This window comes from Onychostoma macrolepis, chromosome 24 (assembly GCF_012432095.1).
Source record: "Onychostoma macrolepis isolate SWU-2019 chromosome 24, ASM1243209v1, whole genome shotgun sequence".
Classification (NCBI taxonomy): domain Eukaryota; kingdom Metazoa; phylum Chordata; class Actinopteri; order Cypriniformes; family Cyprinidae; genus Onychostoma; species Onychostoma macrolepis.
The window spans coordinates 23611139-23635434 of NC_081178.1; the positions used below are offsets into that span (position 1 = coordinate 23611139).

The 24296-nt window shown below is 35.5% G+C and overlaps 1 protein-coding gene across 7 annotated transcripts in view; it reads right to left on the reverse strand.

Moving 5' to 3' along the window:
- Positions 1-2743: 2743 nt before the first annotated feature.
- pfkpa (phosphofructokinase, platelet a) overlaps positions 2744-24296 on the reverse strand; it is a 30631-nt gene continuing 9078 nt past the window's right edge. For 2 of the 7 annotated variants that reach the window (XM_058765025.1, XM_058765028.1), the window contains 15 exons: positions 23103-23198; positions 21658-21750; positions 20955-21080; positions 20468-20532; positions 18950-19019; positions 17231-17377; positions 14330-14400; positions 14130-14217; positions 12808-12960; positions 7847-8011; positions 7589-7650; positions 7294-7405; positions 4559-4658; positions 3459-3564; positions 2744-3361 (listed from right to left, as the gene is read on the reverse strand). In XM_058765025.1, the coding sequence (XP_058621008.1) occupies positions 3205-3361; positions 3459-3564; positions 4559-4658; positions 7294-7405; positions 7589-7650; positions 7847-8011; positions 12808-12960; positions 14130-14217; positions 14330-14400; positions 17231-17377; positions 18950-19019; positions 20468-20532; positions 20955-21080; positions 21658-21750; positions 23103-23198 (1611 nt within the window). In that variant the 3' untranslated portion in view covers positions 2744-3204. Of the gene's footprint in view, positions 3362-3458; positions 3565-4558; positions 4659-7293; positions 7406-7588; positions 7651-7846; positions 8012-9669; positions 9823-12807; positions 12961-14129; positions 14218-14329; positions 14401-17230; positions 17378-18949; positions 19020-20467; positions 20533-20954; positions 21081-21657; positions 21751-23102; positions 23199-24296 lie in introns of all 7 variants that reach the window. The other 5 variants (XM_058765024.1, XM_058765026.1, XM_058765030.1 and 2 more) reach the window with 4 other exon arrangements.

The window sequence follows — 24296 nt, forward strand, 5'->3', positions numbered from 1 at the left end:
AAAAAAAAAAAAAAAGTGACTGACAAATGATGCAGCCATGACCCTTGTGATGCATTAGTTTAAGGTGAACTGGTTTTATTTGTGAAGTTTGCTGCATTGGTCGTTGCTCTGCACTTGATTTTGCTTCAGCAAACAGGAGGTTGTGATTCTGAATTGTCTGGGAATCATTTATTATGTGATACTTATTTACAAACAATACTGCATATATTTATGCTGTGAGTACACAGGCGGTATAATGAAAATCAGGAGGCAAGAAGCAGTTGTGGTGTGTGTGTGTGTGTGTGTGTGTGTGTGACAGAAGCATGGCTGACCATGCTGCAGAACACGTGCTCACAGCTTTAATGTGACAATGCACTGCTGCCCCCTACTGGATCAGCAGCCAATCACATCATTGTAGCACTTACTACTATAAGCAATCGCTAATTATCCTACAGACTTTATAATGCATGTTGCTAAATCTGAGTTTTGCATATAAGTGGTTTTGTTACAAAAAATAAATAAATAAATAAACTACAAAATGTAAAATGTTCTGCTTTGTGTGATAATTAATTCAGTTATTCCATTCAGTATTAGATATATGGATCACATAGACTTTTCTTTTTCATTTCACTATGGTGAAAACAGAATGAAGGACACATTACTTCACATGTCTGTGGCTGGCATACTGAAGTTTATGGCTGGCATACTTGGAACATAAAACATAAGTTACGTTGTAAACTTGGTCGATCATGCAGTAGATATTTTAGATATTTTATGTCACCATTATGTCTTAAATTTTTTTTATTAAATCAAAATAACTTATCTTTTATCACAGTATAACAATCAGTGGTGACAAAGTAGTTTCAGTCCGTGATTTTTTTTTTTTTTTTTTTGATTCAGGGAGGCTGATGTACACCAATATTTATAAAACCAATATAAATACATTTTGCAAACTATATTTGCTGCTAATTGATTCAGTTTAAGAATTTCAAATGTTACCAATCAGATAAAAACAGTACACTCTAAAAAATGCTGTGTTAAATATGGACAAACCCAGCAATTGGATTGTTTTAAACCAACAGTTGGGTTAAATGTTTAATCCAACCTTCTGGGTAGTAACCCAAACGCTGGGTTTGTCCATATTTTACACAGTGCTGGATTGTATTTACCCCAGCATTTTTTAGAGCGTATCATCAAAAACACAGATGTGGCATGAATGCATTACTGCAATTACAATTGCATAAATAATATTATGAGATAATAGTTTAAAAATAAATACTGAATACAGAAAAAAAAAATATTTTAAAAATGAAACAGCCGATTCATTCATGGCTGCATCTGAAATCACATACTTCCCTAATATACAGTAAGTGAATAAAAACCGTATGTGGAAAGAGCAGTATGTCCAGATTCACAGTATTTCCAAAACATAAATTACCTGGATTGCTTACTACTGTGGCGAGTTTGTGGCTAAGTGTGTATCTGAAGGACACTTTTCTCACACTTTGTTGATGGTCTGTGACAGTAATGGAGAAGCTAAAGCCAATGGTTTTGTCCATTATACTGCACTTAAAGCTGCTGAGAGGCAGTTAGGAAGATGGTGTGCTGCTAAATGACCGTCTAGTGACTATATATGCCACGAGGCCAAATGAGGAAAACACACAAAGCAAAATACCAATCCAGACCCAACAAAAAAAAAAAAAAGAAAAAAAAGATTACAGTCATCATGGCAAAATTTGCCTTACAACTTGGGCTGTGAGGAGCTGTGCTCTCTATTTTCGGTGTTCAGATGTGTCTGCAGTGCAAATAATGAAGAACATCCAGAGCATGGGTTATAGTTTTGTATCAAATTCCTCTCTTTATACCAGTAATGAATGGCTATATTGTCAGTAACCAGCCATTTAAGGTCACTTTCTTCCAGAGTGTGGACCAAAAAAAACTAATAAAAAAGGAAAGAGAACCCCAGCGAGAGAAACCCAGACATGTCACTTCCTGTCAGAAAAGAACAAGACCAGGCCGACCCCAGTGAGAGCAGCTCTGATGCACCAGCTCCAACATGCCACTTACTGTCAGAGACCAGGATGAAACTAACACTGGGCAAACAGTGAAATAACAAAACACTTATCCCATCCCTGGTGCGAAGAAAATAATAATAATAAAACCTGGTGCAAAACCCCCAAACCTTTAATAATAATAATAATAATAATAATAATAATAAAACTTCAAAAAATGTATTTGTGTGTGCAGCAATTAAAAATTATTCACTGATCTTTCTAATATTCCTTAGTCTTCTAAATTGATTGCATAATTAATTATTATTATTCAAAATGATTAAATCATAACTTGAAAGTTATTTATTTAAAAACATATTATTATTATTTTGTCTTTACCTGAATGATGAATATATAATTATTTATATTTTACAGCTGATGGGACATATTTCACATAAAATTGCATGCATACATCATTCACAAAAATCCTAAATTTGCAATACTGAAATAAAACTAATGTTATTAATTAATGACTTTATTATAGTTATATATTATTATTATCAGTCACTTTTGCCACAAGCACTTGTTGATTTCTCATCTTGCTGTCAGCCTCCTTCAATCAATCAATCAATCAGTTTGTACCACAATATTGGCATTTTCAAATACCATGGTATTTATATAGTGCAGTATTCATTACATGGTACTTCAAAGAATACGAGTAGCATGGCACAAGTCAAATAACCGGGATAATGTGTATAATCAGACAGCAGACCGATATTTCCACACATGTGATTGTGGTCTTTATTGGTCAGGCAAATGTTAACACTTGATGCAATACATTCAAACATCAAACGGTGCTCTAGCGATGTGGATGTCACCGCATACGGCGCTTCACACTGGAAAGTGGAATTTTTACTTCTTTCCGAGAACTTCAGAGAGAGAGAGAGAGAGAGAAATGTGCTTTGAAGCGGAACACTATTGCACAGAGACGGGGTGACAGCGGGGCGTCAGGAGCGAAGGACATAAAACAGCAAAATGAAACGCCACTGCTTCTCACACTCTGTTACAATTAACAGTGATTTCTGTAAAATAACAAAGGGTGACATTTTTCAAACAAAGTGCTGACAGAACAATGTGCTGCGGCCCAGAGAACAAAAGTGTCAAGGACAGCGGTCGCAGGACAGGCGGCCCATCTAAAGCGTGACCTTTGAACAGCGCCGCTGTTTGGATGCGTTTAAATGGCAGCCATGGCCTCAGACTCTTTGGGTCGGTTGAGCACCACGTGTTCCAGCTGTCCAGAGTCTGACACGTCGTAGCTGGTCTTGTACTTGGCCAAGATCTTCATGAGTGGACGTAACTTCAGCCACCACTGTTCCTTAGGGATTCTGTGACTGAACACAGGAGAGAAGTTCCGATATCATTACAGATATGAAATATTTGATCTTGTGTTTAGAATATATATTTATAAAAACTGTGGTATGTACTTACACAAAGTCGGTCTCGTCTTTGAGCTGAACCACAGGCTGGAAGACCATCGCACGCCGCCGCATGCCCAGCAAACAGGCCGAGTCTTCTGTGTTAGCAAACACTCTCCCTACACAACACACACAGATTCAACACACAATCACAAAACTGCCAATAAAAACAAATCAAAACAAAACAGTGGAAATACACAGATTAACAAAACAAAAAATTACATTTATATAGCTTAGTATATTAATAGTTAGTATTTATAGTCTATTATAGTAATTGTATATATTATACAGGAATTAAAAAAATAAACAAATAAACAAAACAGTAAATCCACAATGAAAATGATAAAAAATATATAGGAATAAAAATATATAGGAATGTTTAGAATAGTTAAGTGGCTAAAATAAAATTAAATAATAATAATAAAATATTGAAATCCACAGATTTTATATATATATATATATATATATATATATATATATATATATATATATATATATATATATATATATATATATATAAATCTAAATTATATTTATATAGCCTAGTATATTAATAGTTAGTATTTATACTATATTACATTAATTATAGAAACTATATAGGAATATTTACAATAGTAAACTGGCCTAAATAAAATATAGTGAAAAAAAATAATAATAATATTTATATAGCTTAGTATATTAATAGTTAATATATGTAGTATATTATGGTAATTATATATTGGAACAATTACAAGAGTGAACTGGCCTGTTAAAAATAAAATAAAATATAAATAATGGGATATTGAGAATCCACAATTAAAGTGTGTATATACTGAGGTCACCAAATCAGACTGATTAAAATACAAATGTTTACCTTCATCTTTATTCATCCACAGGCACAGCACAAGTAATAAAAACAGACACACACACACATAATACTGAGCTCAAACAATGCAGCGACTCTACAATAATATTTCAAAATCAAGGTCAAGGATTATGTTGAGTACTGCGGTGTATGTGTGCAGTCATGATTATGCTTTAACAATATGACAATTAGTGAACAACAGCACAGGTCAGTCAGAAGGTTGAGTGCTGAGTGAGTTCTAATGAGAGATTTAGTGAAGTCTTCCATACCTTTTCTGTAGCTTTCATTCAGCTTCTTGGTGATCCACTGCATGGCCTTGGCAGCGATTTTGGTCCCAAAGTTACGGTCAAATGGAGAAGGAGCACCACCCTTGTGAAAGATAAACATATGGATAATAATTAACCCTTTAATATTTATTTAGAACTTATTTGTTATTTTATTAGTTAATATTGTTTAGGTATAATATTTCTATAATGCTAATATTATAATTTAGGTTGCATAGTTTTATATTACTTATTTCATTTGTTACTAGAGATGCACCGATCGACCGGCCAGGGACCGGAATTAGACGATTTTTTGCTTTATCAGCCGGTCAGTCTGCCGATTCACAGCCAGTCCGTTCTGACGTCACACTTACGCACACATCCGCATGTAAACATGTCGTCAGCGTGGAAGTTCTTCACTGGGAGTGAAGAAGACACAAAGTTCGCAATTTGTAATACGTGTAGGGCGACCAAGACGACCCTGATTGCAATGTGAGACTGATTTTATACAATAGTGGATAAATAAACAAGAAGTTAAAATTAAAGCCCAAAGTATACTTCACTTTTTACGTGTACGCGAGGGACAGCGTACAGTGCGCGTGACGCAAATTGCAAATTACTTTGTACGCTCAGGTCGCACATACGCACTTAAGTTATTTTGCAGTAATCAGTTTTTCCACATGGTGGCAACACTGTTCCGGGCTGTTGTTTCATAGTTGAAAACGAAACTAAAGAGACGGACAACAAAATAGCGGAGACTGCAACAACAGACACTCACATAGACAAGCGCTCGTTAGCGAGAGGGTATGAGACAGCTCAGCTTTGGTTTATAAGAGTTCAAAAATATTTGTTATCAGTCATGACTTAACAGGGAAAAATAGAGCAGACGCTGAACATGGTTGAAGCTTTCTAGAGTGCATGCGCCGACCGTCCGCGTTCGCGCACAACTTCAAATGGAGTATACTTTGAAAGGCTACACGTACAAAAACGAAGTATACTTCGGCCTTAAGAGCTTACATTTTAGACACAATATAGAAGAACTGTTGTGTCTCCCAGCAACACACAGTGGCGTTTCGTTACTGAATGAATCCACGTTTTTGAACTGATAGAGTGAGTCAATGATTGAGTGGCCCATTCACAAAGACACTTGCCTTGTTTCTGAATGAATCAGCCGTTTGAACGAATCGGTTGAATGAATGACTAAATGACTCGCTCATTATAACAGTCATTTGCTGCCACCTGCTGTTGGTAAGGGTGCGTGATATATATATATATATATATATATATATATACAAATATATATCTCATCTGCCATAATATCATAATTGTTGTTTTAACGATGTGCAATTTGACGTTATCGAGTATATTGCAAAAACCAAAAACACCTACAGAGTGCACGCATACATTACACGATAAAGTCTAGTAGGTTAGACTAGTGCATATGCAATTTAGTGTGCGTTCTTTCACTACATGATTCAATCTATTAAAATGCATTAAAAATAATCACACAATTCAAGATATGGGGGCAGAGAATGCATATTGGCATATTTGATATTTATGTCTAAAATATCAAAACATTATTTATGCATTTGTAACTGCAGGTTAAAGCATCCCATATCTCCCTGAGCTGCATTAACCAGTGTGTAAATATATCTAAATGCCATTTTACATGCAGCTTCTGTGTTTCCTCTGCATTGCAAAGATTCATTTTGTTGATACTGATTTCATTTGCCTAGTAACTCAGTCAGTTATTATTCTGACTGCTTAAATGTAAGAATTTGACTCAAAAGATAATGCACACCTTTAGAAAAAAAATGGCTTTATAAAGGTAAAAATGCCCATAAATGGTAGGTAATAGTAGGTAAGATTAATTTATATCACTGCTGTGAACTGACCACCGGACAAAATATGAAGAATATCAAACATTTTAGGAATCAGCCCACAGTACCACAGTAGTCCTTAAGATATCAGTACAACAACACACTCAGCAAAATATTGTCTAATTAACGTTAAATCCCACAAAATATCAAGATATCTTTTTTGTCAATATCACACACCCCTAGCTGGTGGTTTGGTTTCATATTTAAAAGTATCATTGCATTTTGAGAAAGATGCAGCTTCTGTGTTTCCTGCAGTGGAAAGATACCGATTTCATTTGAATGGCAACAACTCTACAGTTTCTTATTATTCTGAATGAATAAATTGCACCTATGTAAGAATCTAATGCGAAAGATGACACATTTAATAAGGTGTTTGTATATGCTGTCAGAATATAATTTTTGTTTGTATATGCTGTCAATTATAGTTCTTAGAAAGAAAATCAGTATCGGCAAAAATTGGTATCGGCAGGTCACACAAAAAAAAAAAAAATCAAAAATTGGAATTGGCCAAGAAAATTGCAATTGGTCCATCTCTATTTGTTACTACTACCTAAAAGTCAGCATAGTATTATACATAATGAAAAAAAAAAAAAAAAACTAAATGCTTAAAATAATATATCCCAAACAATAATATTAATATAAGTATACAAACATTTTGGTAGGCCAGGTATTCCATGCACACAGAAACCAGCACAAATAATACAAGCACCATCTAAAGCAATCATAATACTCTCGCTTGCTCACTTGAATTAGCAGGCGAAAGAAAACGGTTTGTCTGCAACAGAATATTGATTCATTAAAGTGGAGTTAATGGTGCCTGTTGGCCGGTGTGTTCTGTGATGTATGATTTATGTGCAGTACCTGCTGCATATGACCCAGAACATTCTTCCTGCAGTCAAACACTCCCTTGCCCTCCTCAGAGTACAGCTGATAGATGAAGTCTGTGGTGTAGTTTTCATTACTGTTCTCATTCCTGCATTAACACAAGCACAGACAAACCGGCTGAGTGAGTGACAGACCGCCTGAGGCTCTGCTCCCACATCTCAATCACACACTGACCCAAAATACTGTCATCGGAGCCGAGAGGAGAACAAACATGAGAGAACAAGCCACAAACTCAGATTCTGTCTGCTGAGATAGACAGATAGATAGATACCTCAGGACTAGTCCTCTCTGAATGCTGGTCTTCATTTTCTCTGTCAAGTGCTCTACATTAGACTGAAGAAAAGAGAAACGCAGTTTCTTCATTCAACCAACAGATGGAGCTAATGGTTATTGTTTAATAACTGCACTAGACTTGACACTAAATCAAAGATTATATAACCTTATGTGTAATTATTAATGAATCATGTTACATAGTTTTATTGCTGAGACACTAGTGTTTTAGCTGTGTGTGCGTGTGTGTGTTTGTAACCTGTAGGTCTCTGATGTCAAACGGCTCCTCAAAGATATAAGCAGCATCTGCTCCTGCTGCCAGTCCACCAACACTGGCCAGATAACCACAGTAACCTCCCATGGTCTCGATGATGAACACGCGGTGCTTCGTTCCGCTGGCAGACTGCTTTATACGGTCACATGTCTGACAAACACATACATGCTTAGTCATTTCATGTCTTCTTGAGCAATGCTATAAATCTTGCTACAACCTGCTGAATCACTTTGTGCTTGCCAATCAACAAGAGCCACTTTTGGAACTTGTCTTACTAACTGTTATGAGCACAAATCAGTTTGGAGACATGGAATATTTACTTTTCAGGACAGTAAATCTAAGCCAAGATAAATTATTTTGCGTTCACAGAGAGCTTTGGGAAGATAAACTGCACTCAATATGGGCTTTTCGGAGCACCTTACAGACACAAAACAATTTATGATACACAATAATGCTCCTCATACCAAACTGTAAATAAGACTGCATATGCTATTCCAAAATACATTGCTTTCTAAACCGTCTAAATGTTTTTATTACTAAGTATCTTTGAGTCATTCTCAGGAAACTGTGCCATGTGTGTACTGTATGTGTGTTCTCACGTACTACTGCTATAATTAAATCAGTCACAATATTTGATATAATTTAGTCTTTTTATTATGTAATGTAAAATATTTTGTGTACTAAAAAAAAATATATATTTTACTCTTCGTTTTTAATTAGAATATCAACCATGATTTGCATACCCTATATTCATCATTAAATTAAAATGTTATAAATATATAGATATAGAATAAGTGATATATAGACAAATATTCTTTAGGTATAATATTACAATGCAAAAAAATAAAAATAATAAAAATACAACCACATTTTTGCTGTGACATTTCCCTTTAAAATAATGCTTTGACATCACATTCAAGTAAATAACATTAGAATTTTAAGTAACTAGGTGGTTCAAACAGAGATAGGTTTATCTTTATTTCAGTGTTATTAATACATACTTTTGGGTATGTCAGACTCAAAAGATCAACTCTGTTATGGGGGAAAATATTAATATTAAGCATAAAGAGCTAGAATACTGACTGCAAATGTGATATTTGCAAACATCATTATAGACATTTTGCAATTTCAGCTTCAAATTGAAATCTAATAGGCTTGGCACATTCTTTTAAAATTATATTAATTGAATATTAAATTATATTTATAAAAAAAAATGAAAGCTATAAAACATTTACAAGGTAAAATAAAGATTATATAATTGTATAATCTTTAGTGGTATTTCAATGTTCTTTTGGCCTTGTCAGTCTTAAGAGTTCAACTCTGTTATGGTGAAGAATACTAATATTAAGCACATAAAATAATGGGATATTTGCAAGCTAACACTTATTAAACCTTTTGCAATTTCAACCCCAAAATGTGACACTAATAGACTTGCCACATAACCTGTTTTTCGTTTCAAATTATAATTATGCACATAATGTAAAATAAAGAATATTTAATCTTAGCATTTTTAATAATTATCTCAATGTTCTTTTGGTCCTGTCAAGCTCCGTATTTCAACTGTGTTATGGGAAAAATATTCATATTAAGCACAAAATACTGACTATGCATAATGTGACAGCTGCAAGCTAACACTTGTATTAAACATTTTGCAATTTCAACCCCGTAACATTCAACCCAAAAATGTGAATGTAACAGGCTTGGCACAAATTAACATGATATAATTTCAAGTAATGTGACTGAGTAGAAATAATGCTGTTTCCTAAGAATGACTCCTTTGCAGACAAGAAGGTGGTTTATCATCTTACCTCCACAATGGCATTGAGGGCCGTATCTGCCCCGATACTAAGGTCAGTGCCGGGCACATTGTTACTAATGGTGGCAGGCAGCATACAGAGCGGGATGCAAAACTCCTCATAGCTGGACCGAGCCTCACACAGCTGCAGCAGACACTCTAAGGCCTTTGGCAGGTCAGCACAACACAGCAGGGGACCACAGGGGACAGCACAATGCACACGTTAGACCAGCAGGGGAAGTACTGGTGCAGGAGCGGACCCTGCTGATGGGACACCCACCGTGTGATGGCCGCCATGGCTTCCGATTGCGAGTCGAGGGGAGAGCAATGGGGGTACGGATGGGATCGGATCAACTTTTGCAGTCACACGCACACAGGGTTGTCACGTGGCAAAACACTGAAGCGAAACGGCAGGGATTCTGCACACTTTTAACAGACACAGAGGCAGCAAGATGACTCATTCCACACATTAACACTTTAAAGTGTGCTGTAACCGACAGTGATGATGGCATCGGAACATTAGCATACTGAATTCCGACTGGTCTTGCATACTATTTGCTTCCTAACTTGTGATTGTGAGTGTATTTAAATGTGTCAGTTAACCCAAATTCTGTCATTGTTTACCCTCATGTCATTACCAGTTTTTTTTTTCCCCATGAAAAATAAACATTTCCCAGAATTACATATTAATAGCGCGCTATATTTGAAATCTGAACTCACGCAGTAGCTTTAAGTGAGTTTTTTTTTCTGAACATCTTCAAACATGGTATGACGTCTATAGCTACGACCCCATACTCTATTCGTGCTATTCTATTATCGACAAAGTGTAAAATTTTTTTTTTTTCTTGTTTCCATCAAATTGGCCTTTTACAAGCAAAATGGTGTGATGACATCCCTTAAATAAATAAATAAATAAATAATAATAATATTATATTTTATATATATATATATATATATATATATATATATATAGTTGCATTAGTTTTATCGCAAAAGTATTTCTTTTAGCTGTTTACATAATTACAAGTGTATCGCAAATTATTTTATCTTTTACATCCCAAATTGGCATTTTACTGCTTACTAATTTCACAACACTTATTAAATAAGGATATATAAAATAATACAAAGTAAAATGATCCTCAAATTAAGATGTGTAATCAATAAAAATATATAAAAAATAATAGACAAAATAAAAATAAAAAATTAGAATAGATGATTTTTGAGAGGTAACATTCTTACAAATAGTAATAATATAATATAATTTTACAGCATATACAATTTAATCATATTAATAGAACCGATTTCACACACCTTTGAACACTGCAGAAAAAAAAAAAAAACAGTGCTTTAATGGAAGCAACATTACATGTAAGCACCATAAATATTTAGGTTAATGCTATTTTTCTCAACAAAATGTGTTTCCAAACTAGTTTTTGCAAAATTTTAAGCATCGACGTGGGATTTATTTGCTAAAGTTAAATGGGTCAACATTTGAAAAACTGTATTGATAAATGGCAATTCCAAAAAACCTAGGATGGACACCTGGCTACAGACGCTTTATGTATAAATGTTTATAAGAGAGTGACATTTGGAAGTGAAGGAAGGGAAGATTTCAGTTTTGGTGTTTTGTTTTTTTCAAGCTTGATATCCCTAGACTCCATTCATATTTTTTAATTATCTAATATATCTAAAATTACTTTGTATTTGAGTTCAATAAAAAGTTGAGTTTGTAAGGACATGAGGGTTTTTTGGGTGAACTATGCTATATATGAAAAAAAACTGGCAGTAGCCTGTGCTTTAGTAAGGCTTGTGTTGGTTTAAACCATGGATGTAGAGAAACTATGCAGACAGAGTCCAGTTCTGCCAGCGTTAGCCGGGGTCAGCGATCTGTCATGACAGGTTAATGCAGTGTGATCACAGCACAGCACAGGCTCAGTCACATGACAGCCACAAAAAAAGCACAGCCCAAAACATGCCGCCATCATGTCATCTCCACTTACCTGTCAGCTATCGGCTCGCCTTTGAGTTTACCAGCCAAAACATTAATGCTCAATGTAGAAATATCAGGCTAAATCTCACAACACTACTAAGAACATGTCCGGGTCATATTTCATCACCAAATCAATAAGGAATAATATTTTGCTTAAAGAAAATGAAGCTGGAATTTGGGCCGGACATATCTTAATAAAATGCATCTTTCTTAAGTTTGTTAATGAAGTTAATTAAATGAATTATGTCCTGTCTACTAAAATGCTTCATGTTGTTGGTTGTTGAAAGCAACATACAGTATGTGAATCCTTTGTTCAAAAATGTTGACTACATTTATACTGATGAATGAGCATTGCAGTTGTTGTTTTTTTAAACGCATTTGAATTTAATTAGCTCATTAGGCATTATATTATGGCGACTTGGATGCCTGTCTCAACCCAGCAGGCACAGGACGTCAATATAACGTCAGGTTGACGTTGGACAGGTGTTGCATTTTGGTTGAGAATGAAAATAGGATTGACGTCAGTATTTGACGCCAATTTGAAGTTGACAACATTGGATTTTGGTTACACAACTTAAAAATAACAAATATCAACGTAAGCTGAAGTCGGTATTGGACATCAAATTAGCACTGACATTAGACCGTAATTGACTTTGAATTTTGGTCACCCACCGTCGCAACCGAAATTTACCCAAATATTAACGTCTTATGACGTTGTGTGCCTGCTGGGAAGTTCCCTTAGGATGTGCCTTCAAGCCTGTTGAGTAATTGACTGACTGGGCAGCAAAGGAGCTGCCTAAAGTTTCGGTCACATTAGCGAACTTTTGGTGAAAATTTGCAGCCAAGGAAAGATCCATACTCTTCTGCCAATAGTGTAGCGATTTATGAAGTATAGTTCACGCGCTGGTCACTTTCAAACCAAGTATCTTTGTGTTGGCCAATTTGAAATTCTCAATTGTGACTGGATTTCTTCCGCGAAAATTCACCGAAGAATGGTAAATGTGACCGCAGCTTCAAGTTTGTAAACTACTCCAGCTGGTAGCCTAGTCTGACATGATTGGCTGGTAAACATAAGGCGGAGCCTCTGTGATTGGCGTGTAAAGAGAAGACAGAACCTCTGATGTGATTGGCTGGTGGGTGGTTCCCTCCAGCCTCACTTACATCAGTGATAGCGTTCAGAGCCGTGTCTGCGCCAATGCTGAGATCTGAGCCGGGCACATTGTTGGAGACGGTGGCCGGCACCATGACCATTGGCACACACAACTCCTCATAAGTCCCGCGGGCTGCTAACAACTCCATGATCCCCAGGAAGGCCTGCAGGGCAGGGCAGAGCCGGGGATTTAGTGAACCACCACCGGTGCTGGGAATGGGGATGGAATGAGGGGACAGACAGGGAATGAGAGAGACAGACGTGGAAGGAACCGAGTGGAAAGCCACGGCCATCACGACGGAGAGCATGAGATAGAGGATCCACTCCGTACACACACTTCAAATAGAAACACTTGCGTAAAATACATACACACACATCCTGATGACGTCTGTATAGAAAGAGAGAAGATGAGCCTGAACTCAAAGCATGAGATGACTTTAGAAAAAAGCAGGTGAGATATTCTGGAATAGAGGGTCATTGTTCGGTCTTTAATGGTGCCGTTTGTCATCTCAGCTCTCAGCTGTGTGAATGATAATGTTGTTCATTCAAACGGCTGAAAGATGAACCGGTGCCTGCTAAGATGGTGATTAGCACCATTTCTGAATGCTTTTGGATGTTTATTATGAAACGAACAGGAGCACAGGAAGCTTTAGGTGATGCTGCATAGGACAAAATGATGGGGAGGGCAGGCAAGTTAACAAAATGACTTTTTAAACTAAGAATTAAATTGGTTTATATAAGACTATATGGACAGACATCAAAGTGCAAAATGATTGATATAGTTTATTCTAAATTCTAAAATAAATAACAAATAATATGTTATTGTTAATAAAGTTGTAATATCTATGGGTAACACTTTACAATAACCTTTCTTAGTTTATGCATTACCTAGTATTAACTAACAATGAGCAGTACATTTGTTTTAATATTTATGAATCTTTGTTAATGTTAGTAGTTCACGTTAGCTCAGCTTCATTAACCAATATTAACAGATACAAGTTTAAAAAATATATATGTTTTAAAAATGTATTAGCACATGCTGAAATTAATTATAATTGTTTAATGCTGTAGAATAATTTTTTCATTGTTTGTTCATGTTAACTAATGTAGTTAACTAAGAAAGTTTACTGTAAAATGTTGCTTATTTATGTGGTTATATTTTACATAACTTAAATACAAAATTACATTAAAATAAAATAATTCTATGAATATTCTATAACATATTAACAGTAAAGCACATCACTTTAAGCTATTCATAAAAATGACCATCTTGTGACAAACTAAATGCAAGATAAAAAATTGAAATGCATAAAGCCCAGGCTGGAAGACATACCTCAAATCCTCCGATCACTAATAGTGCATTTATGTTATACTTCCGCATCTGTTCTGCAATTTTATCAATGTGCTTTGCAGGAAGCATTCTGCAAATTTGAAAACATTACACTAAGTATAGCACATTGCATGCAAAATCATCTGCATTATTAAAATCTGTATATAAACATGCAACATAACCTTTGTATATAAGACACATACCGTTTAGTTCCCAGCAGGGATCCACCCTGACCCGTCCATCCACCCACATCTGCCCATTTGATCTCTTTTATCTGAGAAAGGAAAGCATAGTGGGTCAAAAATGTGTTGAAACAACGATTTCTTATAAGAGTACATTAATACTTCAAAATGTGAGTGAGAAGCTTAGATATATACATGGCCAGCTGTCCTCTAAGAGACAGTCTTACATGAACAGAAACCTTGTAAATAACTAATCTGAGATAGGCAGCAAGTCAGCTCTCCACACAAATGGTATTTCACACGAACTGCACTGGTGACTAAACAACAGTTTAGCATTTTTTATGCGTCTAAGAATAAGTTATCTAAGCTTACAACTCTATACTCAAATAAGCTTACACACACACATATATTTTATACATTATTATACCACTACTATTATATTAGAAACGTGTAAATTAAGTTATTACACATCATTATACACATACATTGTTTTATTATTTTATTTGATTTTAATGTACAGCGCTTGTGTTGAAATGTGCTTTATAAATAAAATATAAAATACAACAAATATTTACATTTCATATTTCACATTACAGGATTTTCCATGGATATCCCCTGTGAAAAAGTGTGCTTAACTGTACTGAATGTGCACTTGTAGTGTACTTCAAATATAAAAAGTATATTTTTAAAAACTGTACTTGTAGATAATAAAATATGAATGTAATAAAATTAAACTGAAGTGTACTTAAAGGGAGTACACATTCAGTATTTTAATCAAAGTTAATATATTTTAATGGACTAAATTGCAACTTCATCATTGCAAATGTGTAATTACTAATACATATCAAAAAAAAAAAAAAAAGAGGTAATGATGCAATTACATACAAAGAAGTGCTTAAGTACTAGGGGTTGAACGACTTCTGATTTTTAAAAGTCGACTTTTATGTGAAGAAAGTCGATTCAAAGTCGACTAGTCGCTGATGACGTCATTAATCAACAAATAAGTCTGGAGCTGTGACAAACACATTATGGCATATGACACAGTGCCGCCCACATGGCTATTGCTCCTATAACAGCTCATTTTTATCAGTTCTTTTGTCTTTATATTCGTTATATTTCTCAGTTCTAAATCAGATACAGATAAAGTTGCACAGTAAAGATTACATTCATATGAATGCATTAGTGAGAGCGATTGTGTGAATTAATTCTACCTGGCAGCTACTCTCTACTAGTAATGAAGCTGTGGGATTTAGTTAATAAGAAATATATGCTTGAACTTTTCAGTTTCTAAGCTATTTTACTGAGAAATCGCAGAACGGTGTTGACAATACATTTCCGCGCTGAACGATTCTGTGCACGTGCGATTTGCGCATGATGTACGCGCTACTGTCTGAAGCCTATGTGTGCGCGTTACAGAGCAGCAGCGCATTATATTAGAATGGCGATTAACTGACCTGTACTATAATCTGTTTAAAACGTGCATTCTCCCGTTCAATTTCGAGCATCCAGTAATATAATCACACAGGTCTTGTGGAGAGCTTTCAGAGTATGCATTTATTTGTCATTTTAACTGTTTGGAAACGGAGCGTAAATGCGGAAGTCCTTCAGAGATTTCTTATATTGTTGCGCCCTCTATAGGGCCAGCGACTAGTCGACGTCAAGCTTAAAGCGTCATGGCAGAGCATTAAAGTCGACTAGTCGATTAGTTGGTGCAACCCCTATTAAGTACTATTAACGTGGATCAAAGAGTATTTTAAAGTTTAGCTAATTTCATTTAATATAGTTTAAACTACATTTTCATTTAATTGCAGTGAACATGCAATTAAATGTAAAACATTACATGCAGTTTGCACTTAAGCATATTCTTTTAAAGTATAAGTACTCTTTTTAAATGTATGCTTAAGTGTATTTTTCACAAGGGTCTATACTTAAAAATACTTATTCTTTCAAGGCAACATTCTTTCTTTTTGTCTTTGTCAAAAGTGCCCTATATGATCACTTACAGTAATTGTTTTTAATGTAGTTTTTCAAACAGAAATCCGCATGGTTTAAATGCGATTACCACTCATGTGCTTTCTAAATTCACTGGCTTATTGGATTAGACTGGCTAAAGAGATCATAATGGAGAACTCAGCTATGATGAGACTCTTTTAGCCAAAAATAACTCAATATGCCTATCAATGTATCAGGGCCAGAGAGAAAGTAAGAATTCATAAAAAAGCTATTGATAAAAAACACATGGATTTGATGAGGCATTGCATTCTCTAACTGAGTTTGTAATCCTCCTTGAGTTTGATCAACGAGATAATTAATTAGTGGATCATGTCCTAATCTAAGGGCCAAGCCCATGTAATGTAATCAATTGCTCAGTGTTTATCTTGATTCCTCCGAAAGCTCTTACGCATACGGCTAATGGATTTTACACATCGCACGGCCCCCTATCAGCCCAGAGTGGTACTGCAGTGGTGAACTGGTTTATGTTAATCCTGTCATGTTCTGCGTCAGAGCAAAGAACAGCAGAGCAGGGATAGAGGCGACGCCACAGCCTGTGCCGTTTTCAACACCTACTTGAGTTAAACGTGTTAATATGCTGAGTACTTCCTGTTCTTAATGCAATTACTAAAGCAATACAATTAGCACAACTGGATGTGAGCGCGCCATTTAAAAGTGCAGTATATAACTGCTGTAACCTAGAGGCTGCTGCTAATAATGCTACACAAAACAGTGTTTGTATACGTGACCTGTAAAAATAGTGATTTGAACCTAATGTAAATTTTTATATTTGCCTTCCAAGCATGGCATGCTTTTGCTCATATGTGAAGCACATTTGCGGCTCTTGTTTTACATCACTAACAGAACGTCTCCCATATAAGCCACTGCTGGATGGTTGTTAAATATAGGAATTTCGAAATAAATATTTACCTGTCCCTTATAGAATCCTTCAAATCCGTCGCTGACAGCAAACATTTTGTGTCCCTCGGAGATGCCCACTCTGACAGCAGAGCGCACGGCTGCGTTCATGCCGGCGGCAGGGGCGCCCACGTTCAACACAGCCACGTTAAAATTGCTCTGAATGGGGGATGAAGACATAGTATGTCAATAATTTACATTAAAATCACTTCTCATAATCCAGCAAACCGTTTGCTAGCATAAGCCTTCAGCTATATTACACACATATGTACGGTTGTCTATAATAAATACAGCAAGCGTCCCCGTAGATTACTGTAAATCCTGCTGGATATATGCGGCCTGACATATACAGCACATTAAATATGGCCATATCTGTTTATATAACTAGCAGGTATGTGTATATTTGAGGCCTGGCATTTCTTGATCATCATCGTGTTTTTGTGTCGACCACTCAATGCCTATTAAGAATTTAACAATGTCTCCAACCAGCTGTGCCTGGTTCATCAATCTGTTTTCCATTCCCATCGGTGCAGGGTAATTTGGTCTTTCGTATACTCCACACAGCCCAGAGCATCAGAGAATGATTATTGACTAAACACTTCTGGACAAGCGGCTGTTTGACTTTGGTGACTGTGATGCAGCAGCTGTGCCATTCAAGACTCTTGTTTTCTGGTTTACACAAGGCTTTTAGAAAAGCAGCATATTATGCATCAGTGGTTCACAAACTTGGGGGTCGGGACACATTGGAGGCCTCAGCAAGCTGCCCAAAGATAGCTTAAAATGATTAAAAATAGGACAAGACAACTTTAAAATAAGCTTAAATAGCTAATAATAATAATAATAATAATAATAAGATGATGTTAGCAGTAATTATTTGGGTTCTCGTGGTCTTGGAAACCTTGGATATAGGAACATTTTAAAACTGTGATTTATAAACCTGTAAAATAAAATAAATAGGGAGAAATTTATATTTGCATAATCATGAATGACTAGTCAAGTAAATTCATTGGAGTTATAAACCTGGTAAAGTCATGGAAATAAGAATCTTAAAAGGCCTTATGAAATAATTATAAAAATAATAATAAATAATAAAAATGCTTAATAAAAATTGAATTTTCCAATTGTGTCAAATTCTAAAATATATTATAGGGTAGAGATCGCTGGAAAACTGCTATGTGCAAAACATAATCATGAATGATTAGTCATGTAAATTAATTGGTAATAAAAAGTGTAAACCCTGAAGAACAATTAGTCATTGAAACTTCTGGAATGCACTTTAATCATTTATAATTATCTCATTTAATTATTCTATATTCTACATAGACGACTGATAGAATCTAAGCTGCGGAAGCCTGTTGGTGGAAAATTGTTAACTAGAAACTCATAGTATTGCTTCCTGTTGTTAATTTTGAAGCTTTAAAGCAAGCTAAACACAACTAAAGGCCCTTTAAGGATTATTTGACATTGAGATAATAATAGCTAGAGAATAGAGCTAAAAATAACTGTCCACAAGCAGAAATATTCACGCAGGATGTGTGGCAGGACTAATTCATCTTGGTTTCCTCTGGAAGCATCTGCTAGGGGTGGAATTCTGTCTCACAGCATGCAGTGAGGGCTTGTGAATAGCTAAGTCTGGTCCAACAGCATGCTGATGTCAGTCAATAGAGGTGTTTAGTAAAAGATCACCAGGGTAAAACAAACGCAGCATCCCTCTCAGGACCCAACACTTACTTGTGGAAGCTCAGACTCTGGTTTGCGGTGAGCCAGCAGTTTGTAAGTCTTCAGATTGTTCTCAAAGCTCCTGCATGTACACACAAACATATAAGTGTTATTCTTATATTTAATGAGACAGAGGTGTTATATTTGTAGTTATGCTCAAAATAAATAAAACATAAATTAGCCTTTAAAAGTTTGGGGTCAGTAGGATTATTTTTAATAAGAATACATTAAATTGATCAAAAATGACATTAAAGACTACAAAAAGTCATTAGCTATGTTTCCATCCAAAGATTCAAATTAAACGTGTGCACAAGACTGGAATACCGCATAAAACATTTGCGAATAAAGCACCGTTTCCATCCAACAAGTCAAAGAGAATAAAATAGACACTTCCTGGTAACTGGCACTAAATATCACTAAGAAAACTAGGAGAAGCCACTGAATATAATAATTTTCTTATTACTTGCGCCTCAGAGCGAGCAGACGAAACACAATAGACGCTGTCATTGCTTTCGGAGGCGGATGTTAGCGGATGACTTGTTCGATGCGCATGGAGGAATTGATTCGGTAAATGTGTTTCCATCGTAATTTATGTGCATTTTTTCTTATTGGATAAAAAGTTTATCCTACTCAAATATGCGCATACGTTTTTTATGTGCATTTTTAGAATGTATGCGCATCTGGGCGTTTCCATCCAGCATTTTTTTTTTTTTTCATGCGATATTCCAAAATGCGCATAAAAACAGGTGGATGGAAACATAGCTATTGTTTCAAATATAATAAGAAATGTTTCTTGAGCAGCAAATCAGGATATTAGAATGATCTCTGAAGGATCATGTGACACTGAAGACTGGAATAATGATGCTGAAAATTCAGCTTTGATCACAGGAATAAATTACATTTTGAAATATATTAAAATAGAGAACAGCTATTTTAAATTTTAATAATATTTAGTAGTGCTGTCAAATGATTAATCACGATTAATCGCATCCAAAATAAAAGTTTGTTTACACATTATATATGCATGTATACTGTGTATATTTATTATGTATATACTGCATAAATACACATACAGTATATTTTGAAAATATTTACGTTATATATATATATATATATATATATATATTTAAATTCTTATATTTTAAATTATATATAAATGTATTTAATATATGAACATAACATATTTTTCTTAAATATATACATGCACCTGTGTATATTTATTATGTATATATAAATACACATTATGTACTGTAAACAAAAACTTTTAGTTTGAATGCGATTTATCGCAATTAATCGTTTGACAGCACTAATATTTAGCAATATTACTGTTTATTCTGCTTTTTTTTTTTTTTCAAATTCAGCCTTGGCGAGCAAAGGAGACTTCTTTCAAAAACATTTTTTAAAAAATGTACCGACCCCAAACTTCTGAACAGTAGTGTACAAGCTACTCACAGTCGGAAAAAGCTATTGTCAAACGACACAAAATAGTTAGCCACACCACAAGTTACAAATAAAACATAGGAAACACACCTGCCACGTAGCTGCACAGCCTCTTCAAATCTTTTCTCATCCATGGCCTTCTGCACCTGCTGAGTCTACAAGCCAAACAAAAGCTCTTCAATTATACTGTAAATGCTATGATACATGATTTTTTAGGTTGAACTGACTCATTAGAAACAATATCTGGATCATAATCCATTTTAACGTTGTAAAAAAGTTATATTTTGCAAAGTTCATTTTTAAATTAACAATCCCTTAAAGCATATTTTTTCATAATGTGTAAAAAAAAATCTAATTTACATTAACGTAATGAAGTAAAGTGAATCATTTTGACACAGTTTTTATTTAACTAAATGTAATTAGATATTTAAATTGAAATAAATTCCTGGTGATGCAAATGCCGGAATGATTCACGAGTGTAGCAGTAACGCTGTTCTCATTCCTCTGCTCAACTGTGTGAGTGAGGATCTTTATTATCACAGCACTAAACCCGACGTGGCATCTGTCCAAGTCTTACCATCTGCACACACTCCATGAGGGGCAGCCGCACAGACTGGTTCCCACACAGAGACACCACGCAGGCTGCCGTGTTTGCAGTGGTCTCAAGAAGCGCCAGAACTGCCTCCACACCCATACGACTGGCCTGACAACAAACACAAAACAGCATTGCAATCTGTAGTGCACTTAGTCAGCTCTAATGTAATCTGAGTCACTTTATGTATAGAAGCAGTTTTTATTCCACGTAAACAGAAAATGTCATTTTAAATCCTCCTGGGAATTACATACTTTACTTTTTTCGCCCCGGAACTAAGAACTCCAACATGTTGTGTTCAGTAAATATATTTAATCTGAAGTATTGCTTGTGTATTATGTTTAAGCAGACAGATCAAATTTTATGACCAATTTATACATGCTGAATCCAAGAGTAAGTGTTGCTTGTGATCGACAGCATGCCAGAGATGATGTACATAAACATAATGTTGAAAATAAATATAAATACCCCCAGAAAGACCACTTAGGAAAAACGCTCAAGTCCTTCTGTTCCTGCATTATTTATTTTTTTATTTTTTTGTATTTCCCCAGAGTGCACTTGAGCCTTTATTTTGTGCTTCATCATTGTGGAAACAGCAGAGCACGTGCAGTGTGTGGACATCAAATCTGTTTATGTACTTAATGTAAGCTGCCCAACCCTCCTGTTTTTATCTCCAAGAGTTTCTCACCAGAATCCTGTCAAATGCTGAGGGGGTCCCTCCTCTCTGGACATGGCCCAGAATGGTCACACGTGTGTCGAAGCCCAGACGCTGAACCACCAGCTGGAGGGGTAATAAAGAAGATTTAGAGTTGAATTACAGGAATCAAGGGAATTTAGAGGTTTTAGGTCACATTTTGTATATATATATATAAAAAATAAAAATAAATAAATAAAAACCTTCTTGTCCATCATGCAAGATATAATAAAAAGCTAAACCCAAGTTTGTTTGTTTTTCTTTTGTTTTTTTTAACCATTAACCATACAGTAAATAACATGATAATAATTAAGTAAACCACAAACTGAAAATTATGTTGTCATTTACTCATTATCTTTAGAAGTATTTCTTAGAGTTTGCTCCTGGTCACTTTTAATTTATTGAAGAGGACAGTGTTAGAATTCTACAAAATATTCCCTTTTTGTGTCCCATTGAACAAAGAAAGTCATATGAGTTTGTAATGACATCAGAGTCACAGTAAATGATGACAGAATTTTCATTTTTGGGTGAACTATTCCTTTATATGTTTTACTAAATTTAAGTGTTATACACTGTTAGGTTAATTAATGATAAACGTGTACAAGCAAAAACAACAACAAAAAAAGACAGGAATATCTGATAATAATGCATGCATTTAGCATAAAGATTCAAAAGAAAGCTGCAACGCACATGCAGAGAATAGGAAATTTAGCATTATTTGGTGAAATCAAAACAGCGTTCTATGCTAGTCAGTAAATTAGAGCCCATTTTTAGTAGTTAGCGTTCTGAGACTGTGCTAAACATTGTAAATAGTTCAAGAAATGTACTCCCACTCGGTGTAACACAAACCACCATGATGTTGGTGTTAAATTGGAAATTTCCCCATACTTTCCCATTTTTATGATATTTCTATGATATTTTGTGCCTGGATAAGGCTGGGGCCCCACATTTGTACAGTACATGTACCCCATTTCTCTATGATGTTCTAATAAGTTGATTTTTTGAGGTGTCATTTATGTCAGTATCTCAAAAAAGTGACAAGATATGGAATGAAGTTTAAAATTTAGGTTTAGGAGTTTTTAAAAATAAAGTATGAGCAATATTAATAGTGACGCTTACCTAATTTCTCTTGTAACAAAGTATTCTGAAAGAACACATACGACTGAAATGTAAAGCACTGGAAGATGTGCATGCTCCTGCTTAAGTTAGCATCCAAAACACTTACGCACTGATGCCGTGCAGTAGTTAAGATATACAGTAAGTAGAGGATAGCCGTAGCTGGTTATGTTCCGAGGTGACCACAAGTGCCTTACCAGAAAGAGCGTGTGTGTGTTTAAGCAAACCACACCGGACAAAGCCAGAGAGGGCAGACATACAGAGCTCACAGAGGTCAGGGGGTCAATGCATGAGCTGGATCTCTATGCACCTCATGTACTTACATTCTTTACATGTTCTGAGGTAATGGCCTTGTTGTTACGATCAATCGCACCTTCAGCTACTATTATGATATTCAGCCTTTTCATTCCTGCCCGTTTCTAAGAGGGTAAGAGACACGTCACAAACCGAAGACAAAACAGCGGGAGAGATTCAAAAAGCTGGAATTCAGGCTGCAGAAGTGACTCCATACTGAAACACCAATCCTACTGAAACAACTTTTGCTTACCCACCCAGATATTTAACCACTACACCATACGACCCAGTTAAGGTGCATTCTCACTGACAGCAATTAAATCGTTTGCCAAGTTTCTGTGCTGCTGGTCAAGGTCTTAAAGTAGCTATACTGTTGGTCACCAAGCTGCTGTACTACTGGTTGAGATCTCCAAGTTGCTGTCCATATACTGTCCGGTCAGTCTTGCCAATTTGCTGTACTGTTGGTAAATGTGTACAAATCACTTTATTGTTGTTCAGTGTACTCAAATGACTACTGTTAATCAAGGTCTTTAAGTCATGGTCACCAATTCCCTATACGTTGCTGTAATGTTGGTCAAGATCTCTAAGTCGCTCTCTGTATACTGTTGGTCAACAAGTTGCTGTATTGTTGATCATGGTCACCAAGTCACAATAGTTTTTGTCAAGGGTTCCAAGATGCTGTATTGTTGATCATGGTCACCAAGTCACTGTCCATGTACTGTTGGTCAATGTCACCAAGTTGCTATAATGTTGGTCAGTGTCTACAAGTTGCTCTCCATATCCAGTTGGTTAAGGTTTCCAAGTTGCTATACCATTGTTCGAGTCAGTGTCCAGTGTCTACAAGTTGCTCCTGCATGTTGTTCCATGTCCACAAGTGGCTGTAATTGACATCACATACTGGGACTAGTGGAAAAAGATTTATTGTATGCAGATGTGGATAAATGGGATTAATATGTAATGCAAATACGTAATATTTACGTAAATATAATTACGTAATGCAATTATAATATAATTATGTAATGTAAATACGTAATATTTAATAAATACAGGGTCTTAAAGTCACTATATTGTTGGTCAAAAACCATATTGTTAGTAACCAAGTCACTGTACTTTTGGCCAATGTTGCCAAGTTTCTATAATGCTGGTCAACTTCTCCAAGTTGCTCTCCATATCCAGTTGGTTAAGGTTTCCAAGTTGCTATACCATTGTTCGAGTCAGTGTCC